This window comes from Dipodomys ordii, unplaced genomic scaffold (assembly GCF_000151885.1).
Source record: "Dipodomys ordii isolate 6190 unplaced genomic scaffold, Dord_2.0 Scaffold73, whole genome shotgun sequence".
NCBI lineage: Eukaryota > Metazoa > Chordata > Mammalia > Rodentia > Heteromyidae > Dipodomys > Dipodomys ordii.
In genome coordinates, this window is record NW_012267289.1 from 8,119,776 (window position 1) to 8,140,888 (window position 21,113).

The 21,113-nt window shown below is 35.1% G+C and overlaps 1 protein-coding gene across 1 annotated transcript in view; it reads left to right on the top strand.

Moving 5' to 3' along the window:
- The window catches only part of Epha6 (EPH receptor A6), a 737,672-nt gene that overhangs the window by 605,630 nt on the left and 110,929 nt on the right, over nucleotides 1-21,113 (top strand). The window contains exon 13 of the mRNA XM_013024079.1: nucleotides 19,586-19,795. Within this exon, the coding sequence (XP_012879533.1) occupies nucleotides 19,586-19,795 (210 nt within the window). The remainder of the gene's footprint in view (nucleotides 1-19,585; nucleotides 19,796-21,113) is intronic.

The following is a 21,113-nucleotide window of genomic DNA, read 5'->3' on the forward strand; positions in this document are numbered from 1 at the left end:
TGGCCTGTGGCTCTCTCTATATACAATTTCTCCTTTAAAAAATTTCATAATTAAAACTCAAATGGAAAATCGCATCAATGAAGAATAAAGTGAACATTTCCATCTTGGCCTTTCACAATATTCTTACTTTCCTTGGTCATCATATCCCTTTTATGCTAGAAACTCAAAGTGCCTTATAAACTTTATGCCAATACCAGGCACTCAACTCCCCATAGCAAGCAGAAATAAAATATCTAAATGTATATAGTCTATAAATTCTCAAAACTGGAGTCATTTTTCCAACTGCTGCTTTAGAATTTGATAATCACAGCTTCTGTGAGCACAGAGAGAAGAAAGTAGCTGAATGCATGGCATGGTGGGGGAGCCATCGATGGCTCATTAACAGCCTTCTGTGCTTACTGGAGGCAGTAAAGATTTCCCTGTGGTCTCCTACACTATGTGAAAATCACTTCAACTTGCTCTTTTATTATGAAGGAGTGGTAGCACAATGAAGTACAAGATTGCAATCCAGGGCTGGTGACAGTGGCTGGCTGTGACATTGTGCCAGATTCCTCTCATTGCTTGGGTTCTCGGGGCAATATTCCAGATAAATACTGGCAATGGGGAAGTGTGATCAAGTGTGAGAGACTCAGGGAGGCAGAAAGGGAGGGAGAGAAAGAAAGAAAGAGAAGAGAGAGAGAGGTGGCGAGAAAGGCCCTCTGTGTGTACCTGGTGTTTTGTTTTTAACCTTAAAATAACTGCAGTACAAGTTAGTGAGGAATGAATCATCCTGGCTGCCCACAACATGATAGATATTTCTAATGTATAGATATTTCTAATGTTTCTAAGGGAATGCACCCAAGTGTCTTAACTATAACCTTGACTCTCACCTGTGTAGTCTCTAACTACCCATATGAATTTCATGAATAATTTTGTGGCACTTACCTGGAAACTGCTTGTCTCCAAATATTAGGAATTCATTTGTATAAAAATATTAAGTATCAAGCCAATAAAAAGTCACATGTTCTTGAGACAGATATCATGTACCACCATAAATATAATACCACTGATATCTATTCAAGATTGTGTATTGTGTTCATAACTCAGACTCCTATTCATATCTCAAGGTTTTTACTTGAGAGAAAAGACATATAGCTATAGATGTAGATATATTTATATAGATAGATATAGATATTTAGCCCAGTCATGTGGGCATCTGAAAACAAAAAAAAAATCAGGTAAAGGATAACAAAAAAATATAAAAGAATTAGATTGAACAAAAAAACCATAGCCCAAAATGTGCTCAAGGAAGGATTGTTGAGACAAGGAAGAGAATACACAAAGTGATGCTCTCTATGGAAACAAGAATACAGAGAGGATTGGGATGGATTGGGAGTTAGGGAGAAATGAAGAGCCAAGTTAGATCATCATGAGACATCTATGGCCATTCAGTGAAATGTCCAGACAGCAATCAGAAAGGCTCAGCAGAAAAATCTTAACTGATATTAAAGAGCATAAAGGTGATTATTTTTAAAAGTCGAGACATGATATTTCCTAGGAAGAATTTTAGAAAAAAGTAGTTGTATAGAGTTGGTCAAGGAGAGAATCTTCTATCCATCTTAGTTGATTAGTTGTATATATGTATTCTTCTTCCAAACCTCCCCAGTCATCATCGTCAGTCTTGGAGAAAATAACTAGCATGTTGAACCTAAATTCATACTGAAGAACACAAAGATGCATGGCAGAGGGCTTTTGGCTAAAGTAACAGTTCAGATAATAGAGTCCGGTTTGTAGAATGAGTACAACATTAAGTCAAGGATGCTAACAAGAACTGGATCATAGTAAAAGTAACTCTTAGATAAGTCAATTGAAGAAAGGTAAGTAACAGGTTGGTTGAAGAAAGACAGATCCTGATGAGAATGATGTTTTATACATAGAAGTCCTTATTGGGTTAAGAAAAAGAGAGAAGTATAGTTACATATGAGGATAGGATAAAATGGAAGCATGTAGACAGAGAGTAGGGCATTGACAATGTGCAGAACTCAGATAAGGCCATTTAACAAGACATGATTGTTAGTTCAGAATTTTATGAGATGGTTGTTAAATTCTTAGTAGCTTAAAATTGGCCAAGATGGGATTTAGGGCAAAGAAATGGGCAAATGCTGCAAGGTAGACATTGTGTTTTTCTTTTCTCTGAAGAAACCAAAAACAACTTACCAACACAACACTAAACCAATGCCTAAATTTTTCGAAGTGAGTTTCTTTCAGAGATGACAATGACCAGGTGTCACTAGCTAAAGTAAAAAATTCTAATAGATTTCATTAACTAATGCAACTAACATTTGTACATGCTTCCTGAGCTTGGCATTTTTCCAATGTCATGAATTAACTTACCTATTACAATTTTAAATATTATTATTATTATTATCACCACCATCATCTTCATTTTACAAATGGCAATACTGGGACAAAAGAAGTTATGTAATTTGTCCACTGTCAAACAGTGGGTGTATTATTCATTTGTATCTCTACATATATATATAAACATATCGACAGACAGGAATTGGCCAGGCTCTACACAGACTAGAGCAAAACAGAAATTAGAAATCTGATGGGAGGAATATTCTTAGAGGAAGAACACAAGACATACGCCTATGTGCCTCTGATCATATACAATAATATTTATCGAAATGAACTCCAGGAAATGGAACAAAAGATCTAATGGAGTAGACATGAATGATCAAAAATAATATCAGATGCTACTTTTATGGAGAAAAAGAAAGAAGTAGAGATGTGGAGAATGAACAGTGAAGAGTTCTCTGAAAAGTGACATTTGTGTACTCATTAAAAAAATAGTGAGGGAACAAGCCAAAGTATCTGTGGAAACATATTCCAGGGAAGAGAAACAGTAATGACAATGTCCTGACATGTCCAAATGCAGAAGCATTTGTTTCTAAGTAAACTGCAAGTCAATCTTTATATTTATTTGTGATCCTATACTTTGTTTTTTTCTAAGACAGTGACAATTTTTGCACTGTGGTCACTTCACAACAATTAAACATGAACCTTTCCTCAACTGTAAAAATAAAATAAAATATATAGTCTCCTTATTATTGATCTATAGTATAATTTAGAAAGTGAAAAGGGTAAAAGGAAGTCAAATATTTAATAAGGGCAAAAAGGGATGCAAATTTTGAAAAACTGTATTCTCAAATCTGGCTGTATACACATTCATTCAACTTGAAATTCTTTTAACAACCCCAACTTGTAGGCTGGACTCTAGACCAATTAAATTAGAATCACTTAGAACAAATAGAGCAATGTGTGTCAAATGTTTCCCCATTTGAATCTAATAAGCAGATGAAATAGGGTCCTGTACATTTTTATGATGACTTTGACTTTTCTCTGAATCATACAGGAAGCCACTGTAGAGTTTGCAATACAGGTATAAAGTGATTATGAAAATATATTCTAAAAGGATCACTCTGGAAAGGGTACAATAAAGGACAAATATGTGCAGAAAAATAAGGGTTTTGCAGACATCTAGCTTAGAGATGATTATGGCTTCAAGGATAGTTACAGTGGAATTGATGGAAATTGTCAGGCATTTTTAAAGTAGAACGAATAGGAATTTCTAGTAAATTAGAGAAAGTATGTAAAGGAAAGGATTCAAGAACATTAATGTCAATAGTAAGCAATTAATAAGAACTTTCTTAGGTGAATGTGTTATATGATGCCCTGACTACCAGCAATAAAACACCTAGAATGATGTCTCTCATATAAGGACATACATGCAGTGTCATCCAGTATTATGCTATATTTCAGGACAGGTAAATAAGGATTTTCTTATTGCATCCTAGTCTTTTTAATCAAGTGACTAAAAATAGCTGTTTGCTATTTTTAAAAGTGTAGATATACTTCAGGAATAGGAATATTTAATAATACATATAACTTTATATCAGCATTTCAAAAACAATGTGATTCGTTTGAAGAGTTCCTTGAACAAATGCAAGGCAAATATTAATTTAAAACATTAAAAGGATCTTTTAAATATTTATGTAGTGAAAATACAAATCTAGTAAAGATGGCACTTTACCTTATGCTCATTATCTATTAATAATTAAAGCTGAATTTTATTAGCACACTTTTCTTGTAAATTGTACAAAGAGGATTCTATTCATGCCAAGGTATAAAAGTGAACTTAATCTAAATCACATTCATTTCATGTTCAACCAGGGAAAAAATAAAATTGCATTTACTCACCTGTACTGTTTAAGTTTTAAGATTATAGTTTATTCACATGTTAATTTTTATGGAAAAAATATGAAAAAAATTAACACTAAGTAATGTTATTAGTTACTATGACACTTGAAACTTAATAATAAATTAAATAAGCCAGACATTGGAAGCTCATGCCTATAATCCTAGCCACTTAAGTGACTGAAATCTGAGAACATGGTTCAAAGGCAGCCTGGCAGAAATCTTTAAAAAAAAAAAACTCTTATTTCAAATTAACCAACATAAAAAGGTGTGGCTTAAGTGGTAAAGCACTAGCTATAAGTAAGCAAAACAAAGCAAAGCTCAATTTCCATTACTAGTGGGCGCACGCATGTGCACACACACACATCTAAAGCTAGTGAGATACTAAACACTCAAATATTTGAAATCATAGTACTCTTTTTTCATTTGTCTACTTATTTTTAATAACTTTTTTATTGTGAAAATACCATTCAGAGGGATTACAATTACATGAGTAAGGTAATGAGTACATTTCTTATCAAGCATTGTTGCCTCCTCTTTTATTTCCCCTTCCCATCCCTGCGCTCCCATCCCCCCACAGCCCCCTGCCAAAGTTGTAAAGTTCGATTTTCGACATAACATCTTGTACATCTCATTGTTGCAATGGGTCCACCTGTATCCCTATTTAAACAATTTGTTTTTTTTCCCTTCCCATCCACAAATTATATGTCTGAGACAAGCAGAAATGGTCAGATATGTTGATGTTAGGCAAAATGAACCCCAAGATAAGAACTCAAATGGTTTTTCTTTCTTGCTATTGTTTCTAACATATTCATAAGATGATTTCTTTGTTGCTTTGTATGTCCCTTCCCCACAGTATAACCCCTGTTTTCACTGAAATCATAGTACTCTTATAACTAAGTATAAACATGGTTTAGCTTCTTGGTTACAGGGAATGTATCAATATTTTCCTTGAGAAAACTTAGTCTATTTTTAATTAGTTTCTCTATATTAGTATACATTAATTATAAAAAATGAGTTTCAGTGAGAATCCATAAATATGTGAACTTTTATTTTTAAATTAAAACCTAGAGTATCAATATCTATCAATTTATCTCTTTAATGATTTAGTACCTTAATGTGCAATATCATTTGAAGCACCTTTTATCAAGAAATTGCATTATAAAATTCTTTTTAATTATCCTCTTGGATAAAAAGCTTTCTACTGATTTTCTATTGTCATGTACTTTATAACTAAATTGATAGCTGTAGAGTGATTCTATGCATTTCCTACACTCTGGTATGGTTGCCTCTCTCTGTGTATTTAGGCTGCCTACAACAGTTTTAATTTAAAGAATTAAATATGGAAGCCTAAATTAGGGTTGCTCAGCCATGCCTGAAAGCCAGAATTGCAATCCTAAAGGGATTTTGTAAGAGACATATGCAGACCTGAGCAGACATATTCTACAAAACTTTTCATGGGTACACTAATTATCATCTCCTCCTAAAAACCTTCAAATTTTCTTGGCTTTTTATAAATGCAGTGCATTTTAGAGAGTGTAGATTGCCTCCATACAAACCTAAGCCATTTAAAAAAATGTAAAAGAAAAGAAAAATGTTTAGTAGTAAGCTTTCTAAGCGTATGGCATATTATACTCAGATTCATCTTAAGCTCTTAAAATGTAATTCTGAATCCCAATAACATTTTTCACAAATCCATATCTGCTTATTTTCTGCCTAGATTATTTTTAGGCATATCAGAAATGACATTTTTAGTTTCTGATTGAAATTTCTAATTCCTTTCTTGGTGTCTTCTCCAATTATAACTAAAAATGTTATTGTGCCTAGCTCAAATTCAAACTCCATATAGATTACATGAAATTATAATAACAATGTACTCATTACCTTACTCATGTAACTGTAACCCTCTGTACAGTACTTTTACAGCTAAAAAAGTAAAAATAAAAATTTTTTAAAAATTTAAAAATTTTCAACCAAGGAGTCTACAATAACCATGACACTTTTCAGTAAAACGGAGATATTGACTATTATTTTATCTGACTGTTATTTTAAAACAAGAATGACTTGGACTTTTCAAATCTATCAGTAGTCCAAACTCTATCTTTTTCAAAGTCAACAGTATGTTTAAAAAAAAGTTATAGTATGGTCAATCTTATGATTTAGAAATGTATAAGAAATGAATTTTTAACTTTTTAATTTATAGAAGTAAACATAAAATTATATACAAATCACTTGTCCAGAACTCATTTTCCCATAAATATTTCTTTTCAAGATACCACGTTAGTCCCAAGGCAGGCCCATAAAAAAAAAAAAACCTTTTTAACAAAAGCTTAACATCTAAAGGTTTAACAGCTAAAGAATGCAGTTTTCAATAAAATCTTCTGTCCAATAGGAATTTCTTTCAAAAATGGGAATAGAGGGTTTCCTTCCCCTCTACATGATTTGCCCTAAGCAAAAAAAAAATTCTTAAAGGCTATTTTCTTTGTTATCTGCTTCTTTATATTCATTTCCCAGATTCTCAAATGGTCAACTTCTACTGATATAAAACCACATAGAGTAGTACATGATATCTTCCTCCTTTACCCTGAGGCTAGACCTTTCTCTACATCATACCAGGACATTTAATCTGTATTTTCAAAACTTATCTGGGTATATGGTTAATCCAACTGATATTAGTAATATATCCTTCAAATATCACCCTTGTTCTTCAGTGTGTCACTTATATGCATTCGCATATACAAATAAGATTTTAATAGTGAACTCACAGGTAGCAGAAGAAAAGTATGGTGGTATGGATAGAGATTTTTTAGACCAAGGGACAATTTGAAAGTAGAAACAAGCTCTTCTGGCTAGGCTCTTCCTAGATGCCCGTCTTTTTGTCTCTTATGAATTCTTTGTATTTCTGACAACATCTCATTTTCTCAGAGAAGATGCTAGCAACCCAGAATCAAGCTTACAACGTTTTAGCAACTACTTAATAAAACATATTTCCTGCACAACCATCTTTCCCCTTCATGTCAAAATCGTACCAAACTTCATCTCAGCCTCCTGTTTTTGTCATTGTGCTTTGAAAGGCTGGTACTGTTTCTTAGAATTTGTGATTAGTGTAATGAGAAAACTCTCCTGATGTACCCATGTATTCAATTTTCATTGCTTCATTTTAGGTCTTACCAATAAAATTCATCTTGAGCCATGCCAACCCTTCCAGCATGCTCACCCATCCTGCCCAACCCACCCCTTCCCTCACTTCTGTTAAGTTTTGTAAGACATACATTGAATTTTCTCCCCCATTTCTTCTTACTCTGTCATTATCCAGTAGTTTTTATTGTACCAGATTTGCCAGGAATCTTTTTTTTTTTTTTTTGCACAGGGGACTATAACCAAAGTCTAGGCGCTGTCTACTGTCCTAGAGTTCTTTAGTTCAAATCTCAGCTTCCTGAGTACCTAGAATTACAAGCATGAGCCACTAATCCTCCACTAAAAGAAATCATTTTTTAATTTAAATTTTATGGTAAAGGTGGTGTACAAAGGGGTTTCACTTACAGAAGTCAGGTAATGAGTACATTACTTTTTGAACAGTGTTACCTCCTCCTTCATTTTCTCCCATTTTTCTCCTCCCAACACCCCTCCTCCCCAAGTTGAAAAGTTCATTTCCACCATAGTGTCTACTGAGTATTGCAGTTGCTTTGGTTTAGCCATTTCTGTGATTCCCCTTCCCTCCCTCAAATCAGATAAACTTATAACAAGACAAGGGTTACAGAAATTTAAAAAAAATAAAAAACAGTGACATGAGGAAATAAAACAAAAGAAAGAACTTAAACAGTGTTTTTTTCTTTCTTGCTATTGTTTCTAACGTATTTATAAGGTATCATATGATGTTTTTGTTGCTTTGTATGTCCCTCCTCCACAATATAACCCCTGTTGTCACTGTATTTGATGTTGGCATAATTTGGGGAGGAGAAGGGAAAAAACAAAATGTTTAAATAGGGATAAAGGTGGCCCCATTGTAACAATGAGATGTACAAGACATTTTGTTGAAAAACTAACTTTACAATTTAAGTAAGGGTGGGGGGTGAGGAGAGTGTAGTTGTAGAGGTGGGAGGGAAAGGATGGTAGGGGAAAAACAAAGGAGGAGGCAACAATGCTTAATAAGAAATGTACTCATTACTTTGTTCATGTAACTATAACCCCTCTGTACAGTATTTTCACAATAAAAAAACTTATTAAAATTAATAATGTATTGAAGTAAAACAAAATCACAACATAAAATAAAAAGATAAGATCCTGGGAAAAAATGAAAATAAAATAAAAACATTCTCTTGTTTTCATTTTTTGGAGTTCATTTTGATAAGCATCATTTCATATGGTCATTTGCACATCGCTATTGAAATATTATGGTCCTCTGCTGAGAATATCCTAGACATAGTCTAGTTATTTTATTGCAAATGAAACCATGAATCCTATGTGTCTTTGGGTCAGGCTTACTTGACTTAGTAGTTTTCCAAGTCTTTCCATTTCCTTATGAATGGGATGATGTCATTCTTTCTAATGGAAGCAGAGAATTCCACATTTATACCACATTTTCTTGATCCATTCATCTACTGAGGGGCATCTGGGTTGATTCCATATCTTAGCTATGGTAAACAATACTGCAATGAATGTGGTTGTGCTGGTGGCTTTAGTCTAGACTGATTTGTGGTCAGGTGGGTAAATGTCCAGCATTGGGATTGATGTGTGATAGGGAAGCTATATGTATATTATTTTTTATTGTAAATACCATACAGAGGGGTTACAATCACAGGACAAGGTAATGAGTGCATTTCTTATCAAACATTGTTGCCTCCTCCTTTGCTTCCCCTCACCACCACCACCACCCCCCCACTCCACCCCCACACCAAAGTTGTAAAGTTCATTTTCGACATAACATCTTGTACATTTCATTGGTGCAATGGGTCCACCTGTATCCCTATTTAAACAATTTGTATTCTTTTAAGGAACCTCCATATTGCTTTCCAGAGTGAATGAACAAGCTTACATTCCCACCAACAGCATCTGTTATTACTAGTTTTCTTGATAATGGCCATTCTGACTAGCGTGAGGTGGAATCTCAATGTTGTCTTGATTTGTATTTCTTTCATAGACAGAGATGTTGAACATTTCTTCACAAGTATATTGACCATTCTTATTTCTTTTTAATAAGTATTTTATTATAAAGAGACTGTAAAGAGGGGTTACAGTTACATGAGTAAGGGAATGAGTACATTTCCTATCTAGCATTGTTACCCCCTCCTTTGTTTTGTTTTATTTTTGTTTTGTTTTGTTTTGTTGTTCTTTTTCTTTTTTATTGTGAAAATACCATACACAGGGGTTACAATTACATGGGCAAGGTAATGAGTACATTTCTTATCAAGCATTGTTGCCTCCTCCTTTGTTTCCCCTTCCCATCCCTTCCCATCTCCCTCTCTCCCCCCACATCACATTCCAAAGTTGTAAAGTTCATTTTTGACATAACATCTTGTACATCTCATTGGTGCAATGGATCCATCTGTATCCTTATTTAAACAATTTGTTTTTCCCTTCCCCTCCACAAATTATATCAACATCAAATACAGTGAAAACAGGGGTTATACTGTGGGGGAGGGACATACAAAGCAATAAAAAGAATCTTATAAATATGTTAGATACAATAGTAAGAAAGAAAAAAAAACATTTGAGTCCTTAACTTGGGGCTCATTTCGCTTAAAATAAACTTATCTGACCATTTCTGCTTGACTCAGACATTTAGGTGGCTCAGTGGTAAAGTGCTTGCCTTGCATGCATGAGGCCGTGGGTTCGATTCTTCAGCACCACATAAGCAGAAAAAGCCAGAAGTGGTGCTATAGCTTGAGTGGTAGAGCACTAGCCTTGAGCTGAAGAGGTGAGGGACAGTGCCCAGGCCCAGAGTTCAGGCCCCATGACCGGCCAAAACAAAAAACAAAAAACCTTCCAAACCCTCCTTTGTTTTTCCCCTACCATCCCTTACCTTCCCACCTCCCTCATTTGTCCCTGTCCACCCCAAGTTGTAAAGTTTGTTTTCAACATAGAGTCTTGTACATCTCATTATTACAATGGATCGACCTGTATCCTGATTGCACCATTTTGTTATTTCTCTTCCCCTACCCAAATCAGAAAAATGTATATACAAGATGCCGGACACTGGAATCAAATGAAAATGTACATTAAAAACAACAGCAATAAAGATAAAACCTCTTGGGCCCTGTGTTGGGGCTTATTTTGCTTAACATCATCTTATATGGTCATAGGTGCATAGCTTTTGAACTTTTCTGCTTGTGTTAGACATATACTAGTTATTGCAGAAAAGGAAAACCATGGGACCTATATTTCTTTGGGCCTGGCTTACTTCACTTAATACAAATTTTTCCAACTATTTCCATTTCCTAACAAATGGGGCGGTGTCATTCTTTCTGATGGTGGCATAGAATTATATATATATATATATATATATATATATATATATAACATTTTCTTGATCCATTCATCTACTAAGGAAAATCTAGATTGGGTCCATATCTTAGCTATGGTGAATAATGCACCAATAAACATAGTTGTGCTGGTAGCTTTAGTTTGTGATCATTTGGGTAAATGCCCAAAAGTGGGATTGCTGGGTCATAGGGGAGCTCTATGTGGAGTCTTTTGAGGAACCTCCATACTGCTTTCCAAGGTGGTTGAACAGTTTACACTCCCACCAACAATGCAGTAGGATTCCCTCTGTCCACATTCCCTCCAACATCTGTTGTTATTAGATTTCTTGATTATAGCCTTTCTAACTGGGGTGAGGTAGAATCTCAATGTTGTTTTGATTTGCATTTCTCTTATGGTTAGAGAGGTTGAACATTTCTTCATGTGTCTATTGGCCATTTTTATGTCCTCTTCAGAGAAGTCTCTATTTAAGTCTTTTGCCCACTTATTAATAAGGCAGTTGTTTCTTTAAGGATTTGTTGTTTTGAGGGACTTCATTTTTTGAGTTCTAAGTATATTTTAGATATGAAACCCTTGTCAGTTGTATGGTTAGTGAAGATCTTCTCCCAATCTGTGGGCTTTCTATTGATCTTGCTTGCTATGTCATTCACCAAGCAGAAGCTCTGCAATTTCATGCAATCCCATTTATCCAGCCTTTCTTTAACTTGCTGTGTTTCTGGATCTTTACTTAGGAAGTTTCAACCTCTGCCAAGAAGTCCTACTGTTTCCCCTCTCCCTTTCTGTAATATTTTCAATGTATCTGTTCTTACATTGAGGTCTTTGATCCATTTGGACTTGATTTTGGTGCAGGCTCTAACTTGAGTTTTCTGCATGTGTGTAGCCAATTCTGTGAGCACCATTTTTCTGTGAAAAATCTTTTGAAGTTAATCTTTTAGTGTTAGATACCAGGACACAGTATTGTAGCTGTGTCCTCTATAAATACATTTTGAATGAGGAATGAGTAATTTCCTTTAATCTTATTCAAGACTACCCAGCTTACCTTCTGAATATAGTATTACTTAACACTCATAGTTAAATTCTTGAATATCTATTTTATATGGAGAATTTCATATTTTTATGCAAGGGCTTGAATACAGTGATAGTTTTTCTTATTATGGTGTTCAGATCTTTCATAGTTTCTCAGGCAATTTGGTTGGTAAGGTGAACATCAGTGTACTCCTATGGTGAAGATGTAGAAAGACATTAACAAATGTTATAACATATTTATTGCCCTTTCTTTAATTTATAGCAAAAACATCAGGCACAGAAACTTGCCATCAAGCATGGAAATGGTTCCAAATATAGTGAATACTTCAGAACTTCTGTTTACTCCCAATTATTCTCAGAGAATTTCCTAGCATAAAGTTAAGTCTCCATGGAAAGTGACTCAAGACAATATATTAGTACTTACTGAAAGTTTGAGCAGCTTCATTTTTCTTAAAGAAAAGTGAATGAATTCAATTCAGCTCACTACAGAATATATCTACCTAGTTAGTTCCTGTTGTACAGCAGCTCTGATAGTTTTGGATAATAAAATTGAATTTAACTGGTGACTTGGTTCATGTCACCTGTATTTCACTCCTGCATTATTCGAATAACTCCTTGCATTTTCTATTCAAATTAGCATACATTCAAGACCATATAAATAAACTACGAAAAATGACGTTTTTGCTGGGCACCGGTAACTCACGCCTGTAATCCTTGCTACTCAGAAGGCTGAGATCTGAGAATCGGGGTTCAAAGCCAGCCCGGGCAGGAAAGGCCATGGAACTCTTAGCTCCAATAAGTGACCAAAAAACTGGAAGTGTTATTGTGGTTCCAGTGGTAGAGCACTAGCTTTGAGCTAAAGAGCTAAGGGACACAGCCCAGGCCCAGAGTTCAAGCCCCAAGAACAACAACAACAAAAAAGAGAGATGTTACTTGTAAGAACTCAAGTCACAAAAGACTAGAATAGGACTCCTGAGAAAGGTCACTATATAAGAATGCATTAGTTATTGCCAATTGTAGGGGATATTTGAACACACACAAAACTTTGAAACAAAATGAAGTTAAAAGACTAAAAGATAAAAGATACAAGGGTAGAGTAAGTATCATGTCTTCACATACACTGAAAACATTGCATCTTGTTCTATCACTGATGGTCATTAAAGGCTTTTCTCAAGTGACAGGGTGAAATTGGTTTTAGAATTATCTAGTATATTTATTAAAACAGAAAAATGTATTAGATAACATGGTAGCTTTAGGACAGCAAGGCACTCAGATCCTACATTTGTCCTAAGCTTAGACCAAGTACAAGATAAAGAAATATGAAACGTAAAAGTGTCTAGGAATAACTCACCGGGTCAAGCCTGGAAACTCATTGAACAGAGCATGTATTACTACAGAGATAATGTGCCGTGCCAGTGACAGCTCCAATCTGGTGGATACTGTGCTCTAGGATTTGAGGGAGGGCCTGATGCAGCTCTGCAGTTTGCAGTATAGTAGACACAATTATGTACAGCTTCCTGAAACCCATGCCAATCAACTTCACCCTTTCTGTCAGTTAGAGGGTAAAACCCATGTTTCTCAGCAGTCAGGTTGAGAGCAAAGAAAGAGCATGTGTAAAGACAAACAGAATTTTAGCTACTTATTTCTGAGATAGTGTGTAAATATGCCACATTCATTCTCTTTCATTTGAATCTGCCTTTCTGGGAAGCAAACATATGTCATAAAAAAATTCACAGTTTCCTTTTGATTAATTTCCAGAAGGAAGCCCAAAGATATTAAATCACAGTGCTCTCGTACTTCTCTCCTCCCTTTATAAACAATTCAATGCAATTTGAATTAATATTTATCAAGTGCTATACAATACATGGCAGCATAGCAGATGCTGGAATAGAGCAGCTACATTAATAGCATAATACTTGTACCCAGCCTTAAGAAAGGAAAACAGCCTATTTTATACAATACAATGGGAATAATATAGCAGTAGCAATTAGTACACTTAACGAAATTATCAAAAGTTATTTAATTCTGTCACCATTCATTAACCACTGGTCGTATTCAAGGAAACCTAGATGGACTAAACTAAGTTTAAGGAGAGTTGACAAAGACTTTAGAAAGATAAATATAGACTTTATTTGAAGAAGAAAGTTGCTTTGTTTCTAGATAACAAATTTGTGCAATACCCCATTCATAAAAAATGGTGCTATTTCTCTCAGCCAGACAAAGATCAATGGGTCCTGCTTCTTTAGTTCTTCCAGAGTGTTCTGGTTTTGATGTGATAGTCTCAGAATTCTTTTAGGCTATGGCTCATTATGCCAAAGTTGCCCATGTTGAGGACAATTTAGCTAGATTTTTTTTAAAAAATTAAATATCTATATTTATTGTTAAGATACTGTACAGAGGGGTTACAGTTACATGAGCAAGATAATGAGTCCATTTCCTATTGAGCATTGTTATCCCCTCCTTTGTTTTTTTTTTATTTGTGAAAATACTGTACAGAGGGGTTACAATTGCATGGGCAGGATAATGCGTACATTTCTTACCAAGCATTGCAGCCTCCTCCTTTGTTTACCCTTCACATCACTTCCCAGCCTCCCCCCTCCCCCCCATCCCAATCCTTCTCCTTCCCCCCTCCCCCCTCCCCCCCCCACCGACGTTGTAAAGTTCGTTTTGGACATGACAACTTGTACGTCTCATTGTTGCATCAGATCCACCTGTATCCTTAAACAACTGGTTTTTCCCCATCTCCTCCACAAGTTATACTGACATCAAATATAGTGATAGCAGGGGTTATACTGTGGGGGAGGGACATACAAAGCAACAAAGAAATCATCTGATAAATGCATTAGAAACACATGCATGAAAGAAAAACATTAAAATACATATCTAAGGGTTCATTTTCCTGACATCACATTATCTGACCTTTTCCGCTTGACTCATACATATACTAGATATTGCAAATAAGGGAAACCATGGGACCTATGTTTCTTTGGGCTTGGCTTACTTCACTTACTATAATTTTTTCCAAGTTTTTCCATTTCCTAACAAATGGGGCAATGTCATTCTTTCTGATGGAGACATAGAATTCCATTGTGTAAATATACCACATTTTCTTGATCCATTCATCTACTGAGGGGCATCTGGGTTGGTTCCATATCTTAGCTATGGTAAATAATGCTGCAATAAACATAGTTGTGCTGGTATTAGCTAGATTTTTGTCCAACAATTCCAATAGATTAGGATACAAGTTCTCTAATTAGATTGTTTGGGGGCAAATCCCAACTCTACCACCTACTGGTTATTAAATATCATCATTTAATTTACTCTCTTCCAGATAGAGGAAAATAACTATACTCACATTTCCCTGTAAGTTACTGTGAGGATTATAAAAGAAAATACCTATGAAAACTGTGACTTATTCATAGAGTTTTATGAATCTTGCCTAATTTTCCCCAAAACAAGGTTGGAGCAAGTCATAAAGGCATTCTCAATAGGGTTTATAATTACTTTTGGAGGCCCTCCTTTGCCATTTTCATGTGTAGAAATGCTGTTGGCTATAGAAAGTCCTATCACCCAAGGTCAGGACACCTTCACAGTCAGCCAGAATCCAGTGAGAGTTTAGCACTATCACCTCAGTTTTGGCTCAGTCTGAATGATTCCAGGTATAGAACCTCACTGTTCAGAATACATACAAGCCTTTATCATCAATGTCATTTCTGGTTCCACTGCTGTCCTATCCTGCTTCATTCTTTTCTCATACCTGTTGAGTCTGAGAAGGTGCAATCATAGATTCAAATGTGCTCAAATTAAAGTGCTTCACTACAAGCATTTTTTTTTTTTATAAAACAGGTTACCTTCTTTCTCGTGTGAGTGCCTATGGCTGAAAACAATAGTACAATTTGGTTACCTTGGTTCATGTTAAGATTTCCATGCTTTTGACCATTCGAACTTTGTACAATTAGCACAAATCCCAGCCTAGTGCAAAAAGGCAGATATTATCATAGTGTTGCCAATATAGTTTTGACTTTATGGCTCAAAAAATCATAACCAAGTGAATTAGAAATTAATAAACACATTTTGTATCTTCGAATGTTGGTAACAAAAATATTTTTTAAATGATCAATTAAAAATTGCCTGGCTTCCCACAGTATAACCCCTGCTATCACTATATTTGATGTCAGTATAACTTGTGGAGGAGATGGGGAAAAACCAGTTGTTTAAGGATACAGGTGGATCTGATGCAACAATGAGACGTACAAGTTGTCATGTCCAAAACGAACTTTACAACGTCGGTGGGGGGGGGAGGGGGGAGGGGGGAAGGAGAAGGATTGGGATGGGGGGGAGGGGGGAGGCTGGGAAGTGATGTGAAGGGTAAACAAAGGAGGAGGCTGCAATGCTTGGTAAGAAATGTACGCATTATCCTGCCCATGCAATTGTAACCCCTCTGTACAGTTTGTTCACAAATAAAATAAAATAAAATTAAAAAAAAAAAACAATTAAAAAAAAAATTGCCTGGCTTGGTCTGGGAAGGTGGCTCAGTGGTAGAGTGCTTGCCTTGCATGCATGAGGCCCTGGGTTCGATTCTTCAGCACCACATAAGAAAAAAAGCCGGAAGTGGCGCTGTGGCTCAAGTGGTAGAGCCCTAGCCTTGAGCTGAAGAGCTGAGGGACAGTGCCCAGGCCCAGGGTTCAGGCCCCACGACTGGACCCCCACCCACAAAAAAAATTGCCTGGTTCCATGGCTCATTCCTGTAATCCTAGTTACTCAAAAAGTCTGAGATCTGAGCTTGCAGTTCCAGCCAGCCTGGGCAGGAAAGTCTGTGAGACTCTTTATTTCCAATTAACCAACAAAAAAAAGTCAGAAGTAGAGCTGTGGCTCAATGGTAGAGTAATGGCCTTGAGTAAAAAAGCTCAGGGATGGCACCTAAGCCCTAAATTCCAGCCCAACAATGGGCACATGAAGGAGGGGAAGAGAGAAAAATCAATTAAAAATAACCTGTATAATATAGAAACAACTCACACACCTATCAACTGGTTCATGAATACAAGCAGAGTAAAATATTTAACAATAAAAAGTATGCAGTAGCCAGGTGCCAGTGGCTCATGCCTGTAATACGGCTGAAGTCTGAGATCATGGTTTAAAGTACAGAAAAATCATGAGACTTTTATGCCCAATTAACTACCAAAAATCTGGAAGTGCAGCTGTGGGTCACATAGTAGAGCACTGGTCTTGAACAAAAAAGCCAGGGAGGGAAAGTAGGAGAAAAATGAGGGATGGGGTAACAAGTTTGACAAGTCACTTATGTAACCGTAACCCCTTTGTACATCATCTTGACAATAAAAAAAACCCAGGGATAGCTCCAGTGCCTCAGTTCAAACACACACACTCACATATGCACACACACACACACACACACACACACACACACACACACACACAAAGAGTAAACTACTGATACATGTTACCATGTGAATCAGTCTTGGAAATTTTTTACAGCATAAACTGTATGTTCTACTTATTGAAAAATATGCAACACAGGCAGATCTAAAGAGATAGAAAGTAAGGTATTAGTGTGGCTTATAGTAGTGGGGAAAACTGAGGAAAAATGGTTAGTGTCTACAGGGTGATGAAAAAATCATACAATTGATATTATGGATAATTTCACAATCCTATTAATATATTAAAGCAAATAAATTATCAGTTTTAAATAGGTAAATTGTATGCTATGGGAATTATATCTTGATCATTAAATACATGGTGCTTTTCATCACCCTCAGAATAAATAAAAAATTAAATTCAACTTGGCCTTCTACAACTATTTTATTTGATATATGTGGGAGCTTAAAATAACAATTCACTTTTCAAGAAACAAAGAATGTTCTAAATCATTATAACTATAAAAATTTCATTGGCTACTTATCAATGGTTTATTTATTAAATAGAACATTATTAAGTTAATTGCTCTCCACTTTGTATGGGATTCTGCCCTCCAATTCTGAGTATGATGATTCTATTCAAATAAAGGAACCAAGATACTCCAATTTTATAGTGATTAGTTTACATTTCCATTTCTGCCATTTAGTTACATTTCCCATTTGGCCTGAAAATAACCATAATAGGATCTAACTTCACTTTCTGAACTAAAAGTAGAAACTTTTTTTTTAATTTAGTGTGATACTCTCCAGGCCACAAGAATGTATGCTTTCAATTCTACTCAGAAATTCTGAGATTCCTAGCACGAAAGGTAAGCAGGCAGGATACATGATAGAAGACACTGATTTCATCTAATAGTGTACTGTCTAAGAAGATGGATTCGAAACATAAAGAGCTAATAACATCAAAGATTTTCTCTGCTAGGTTATCTTTTCGACATTAATTATACAGAAGAGCTTGCTTCAATGGATTCTCTTGCTAGGAGAGTGCTTCTTTTAAGAGAGAGTTCTTTCCCCTTACTTTGCACAGGAGTTGCAAGATATTATCAGAAAGCTACCTGGGAGATAAGTTGATAGAGTAAGATAAAGTTTATTTCATTTATGGCTATAAGCTTATTTAACTGAACAATGAATCACCATTGTAAATGATGCTGTGTCTTTGTGAAAGATACAGTCAAACTGTACATGGGTTTCTGCTATGTTGCAGTTTTAAGTGAAACATTTTCATAGAAGCAGCTTTAATATGGACAATTTGAAATATTCTTTTTTGTGCTTCTATTGTGTGGTGTAAAGTAATATGGAATTATAGGTTTTACTAGATATTTGTTGTAATATCACTTAAATAAATTTTGTTTGTTGTATAAAACAGCTTGAGAATTTTTGTTTTTCTACAACTCTATTAAAGAGAATGATTTACAAATAATTAAGTGAAACAAGATGCATTACTTTTCAAGTATAAAATATTTTCATCTTTCCTAACTTAAACGATGTTACTTGTATCTAATTTTGTCAGAACATATATGTCACACAGATTATACATGGGCTTTGTTTTATACTGTTGTAAAAAAAATCTACATTGTTTAAAATCAAAGCAGAGGGACTTGACTATTACATAACATTACCCTATCTGGGGTTCATTATTCACATGGTGGTATTTAACTTAATCCTCTCAGATGCAGTCTTCTTCTTAATTAATAGCCAGCAACTTCTTTACTGTTTGTCCTAAACAATGGGGAAAAATCTACTTATTTTTCTGTGTGTCTGTGTTTGTCTTTCTTCTGAAGCATTCCTAAATTTGTTTCTTGTTAATGCTAACATTTTTCATTACGTTAAAGTGTCCTGGCCTGACTTCCATTATTCATAGTATTTCTAGTTACCAATTTCATCCAATCATAGGCTTTGTGACCCTTTTGCTAACCAGAGTAGCTAATTTATTGCTTGCAATTACAGAGAATATTCTATTTTCTAAGTAGCAGTTGTTGCCATTATTTAACTTTAGTTCCTTTGGTTACTTGGAACTTGGAGATTGTTTTTTTCTTGAAGTTATTTTGGCTAGTTCCCTTCTGTCTTTGGTTGAGCTCACCTTCATTGCTTCCAGCTAGATTTTCCCTTTCTTTAAAGGGCAAATAATTCCTCAAATTCCCTTATGAACAAACTCGATAGCCAGCAAATTTGATGCTTATCTTCCTTTATTTGTTTCCTTGTATTAGCTAAGCAAGTAGAAAAGAAATTGTTGGCAGGTGACTGAAAATAAGACTGAATTTTTAGCCTCTGGTTGGGAGTATTCTACAGTACAACAAATACAAAGAGTTGCTTTACTACACACACACATACACACACACACACACACATACACACATTTTCACACTACGTTAAACTCATTCAATCTGAAAAATGTGATTCTCTTGCAGAAACACGATGGCCACTTCACCGTCATCCAGCTGGTCGGCATGCTCCGAGGGATTGCATCTGGCATGAAGTATCTCTCTGATATGGGCTACGTTCATCGGGATCTAGCAGCGAGGAATATTCTGGTAAACAGCAACTTAGTATGCAAAGTTTCGGATTTTGGTCTTTCCCGGGTGCTGGAAGATGATCCAGAAGCCGCTTACACAACAACTGTAAGTTCACAGGTCCTTTTCTTATACGGTTGGTTTACTTGTATTGTTTTTTAATGTTGGTAGAAAAGACTCATGATTTTGTTTTCCTAATTTTATCATTTTTCTAATTTAATGTAATTGCTGAAGAAGCATTTCCCATATGTTGGGGCCTATTTTAAAAGCTTTTTATGTATTTTCTTTCTGATGTGTGAAGACTTTCACATCATGACTGAGGTTTATATCATGACTGTTCTAACAATACATCTGCCTTTGCCTCAGGCATTATTGATGATTCATTGTTATTTGCACTAAACAGAATTTCTTTATATGCAGATAATATAATCAATTAATAAACTAGGAATGATAAGGAACCACAGTTCTGACATTATTATTTTTTACAGAATAGAGATTTAGACTATCTAGGCAGGTTCTCTACCAGTTAATCCATTCTCACAGTTCTTTGTATTTTTCAGGTAGGTTCTCTCTTTTCTTGCTCAATCTGACCCAGACTTCAATTCTCTTTTATATCTCCCTCATGGTTGGAATAACAAGCATATGTACTACCATGCTCACCTTTTTTCAGTGAGACGAGGTCTCATGAACTTTTTTCTTTCATTTTGGCTGGTCTTGAATGGTGATTCTTCATATTTCCTCCTCCCAGGAACCTAGAATTACAAGCATGAAGCATTGTGCCTGCTTATGACTCTATTTTCATAACAATCTGAATTAGCCTTTAAAATGAACAATATAAGTTTCTTTGGCAATATGTGAGTATTCTCTAACTCTTTTTCCCAATTGTCTATGAGAAAAGTATGACTGAGCAGGAATAAAAGGCTAAAACTTTAGAAACAAACTATTATCCATAGATTATGTGATGTTTATTTAATTCACAAATAGTAGAAATATTTAGAAATACTGCCACAACTTACTTTAAATGATGTCTTTAGATACTGTTTTAAAATATTTAGTCTCAACATCTCCATTCATGTATGTCAAATTTACTCTCTAACATAAAATTGTAACTATACTTGGTTGGTTCTTAAGCAAAATCCTTACCATTGACTTACTTGACAGTCTGTTACAGAGAAATATAAGTCATTATGCTATTCTGGAAGCTTTTATTCTGTTCACTTTTCATTGCCTGAAACGTTGTTTTAAAAGATACATTTCTGTGATTGAAATACCCTTTTTCTAGAGCTTCAGTGTATTCAGTGTATTCAATTGTCTTATAATGAATGTAACTATAACATTGTGAATGGAATATTGTAGACCTTTCTATTATTGCATTGTACAATAATAATAATTTGTCAGTATTTTAACAATTACTTCAACAAAAACA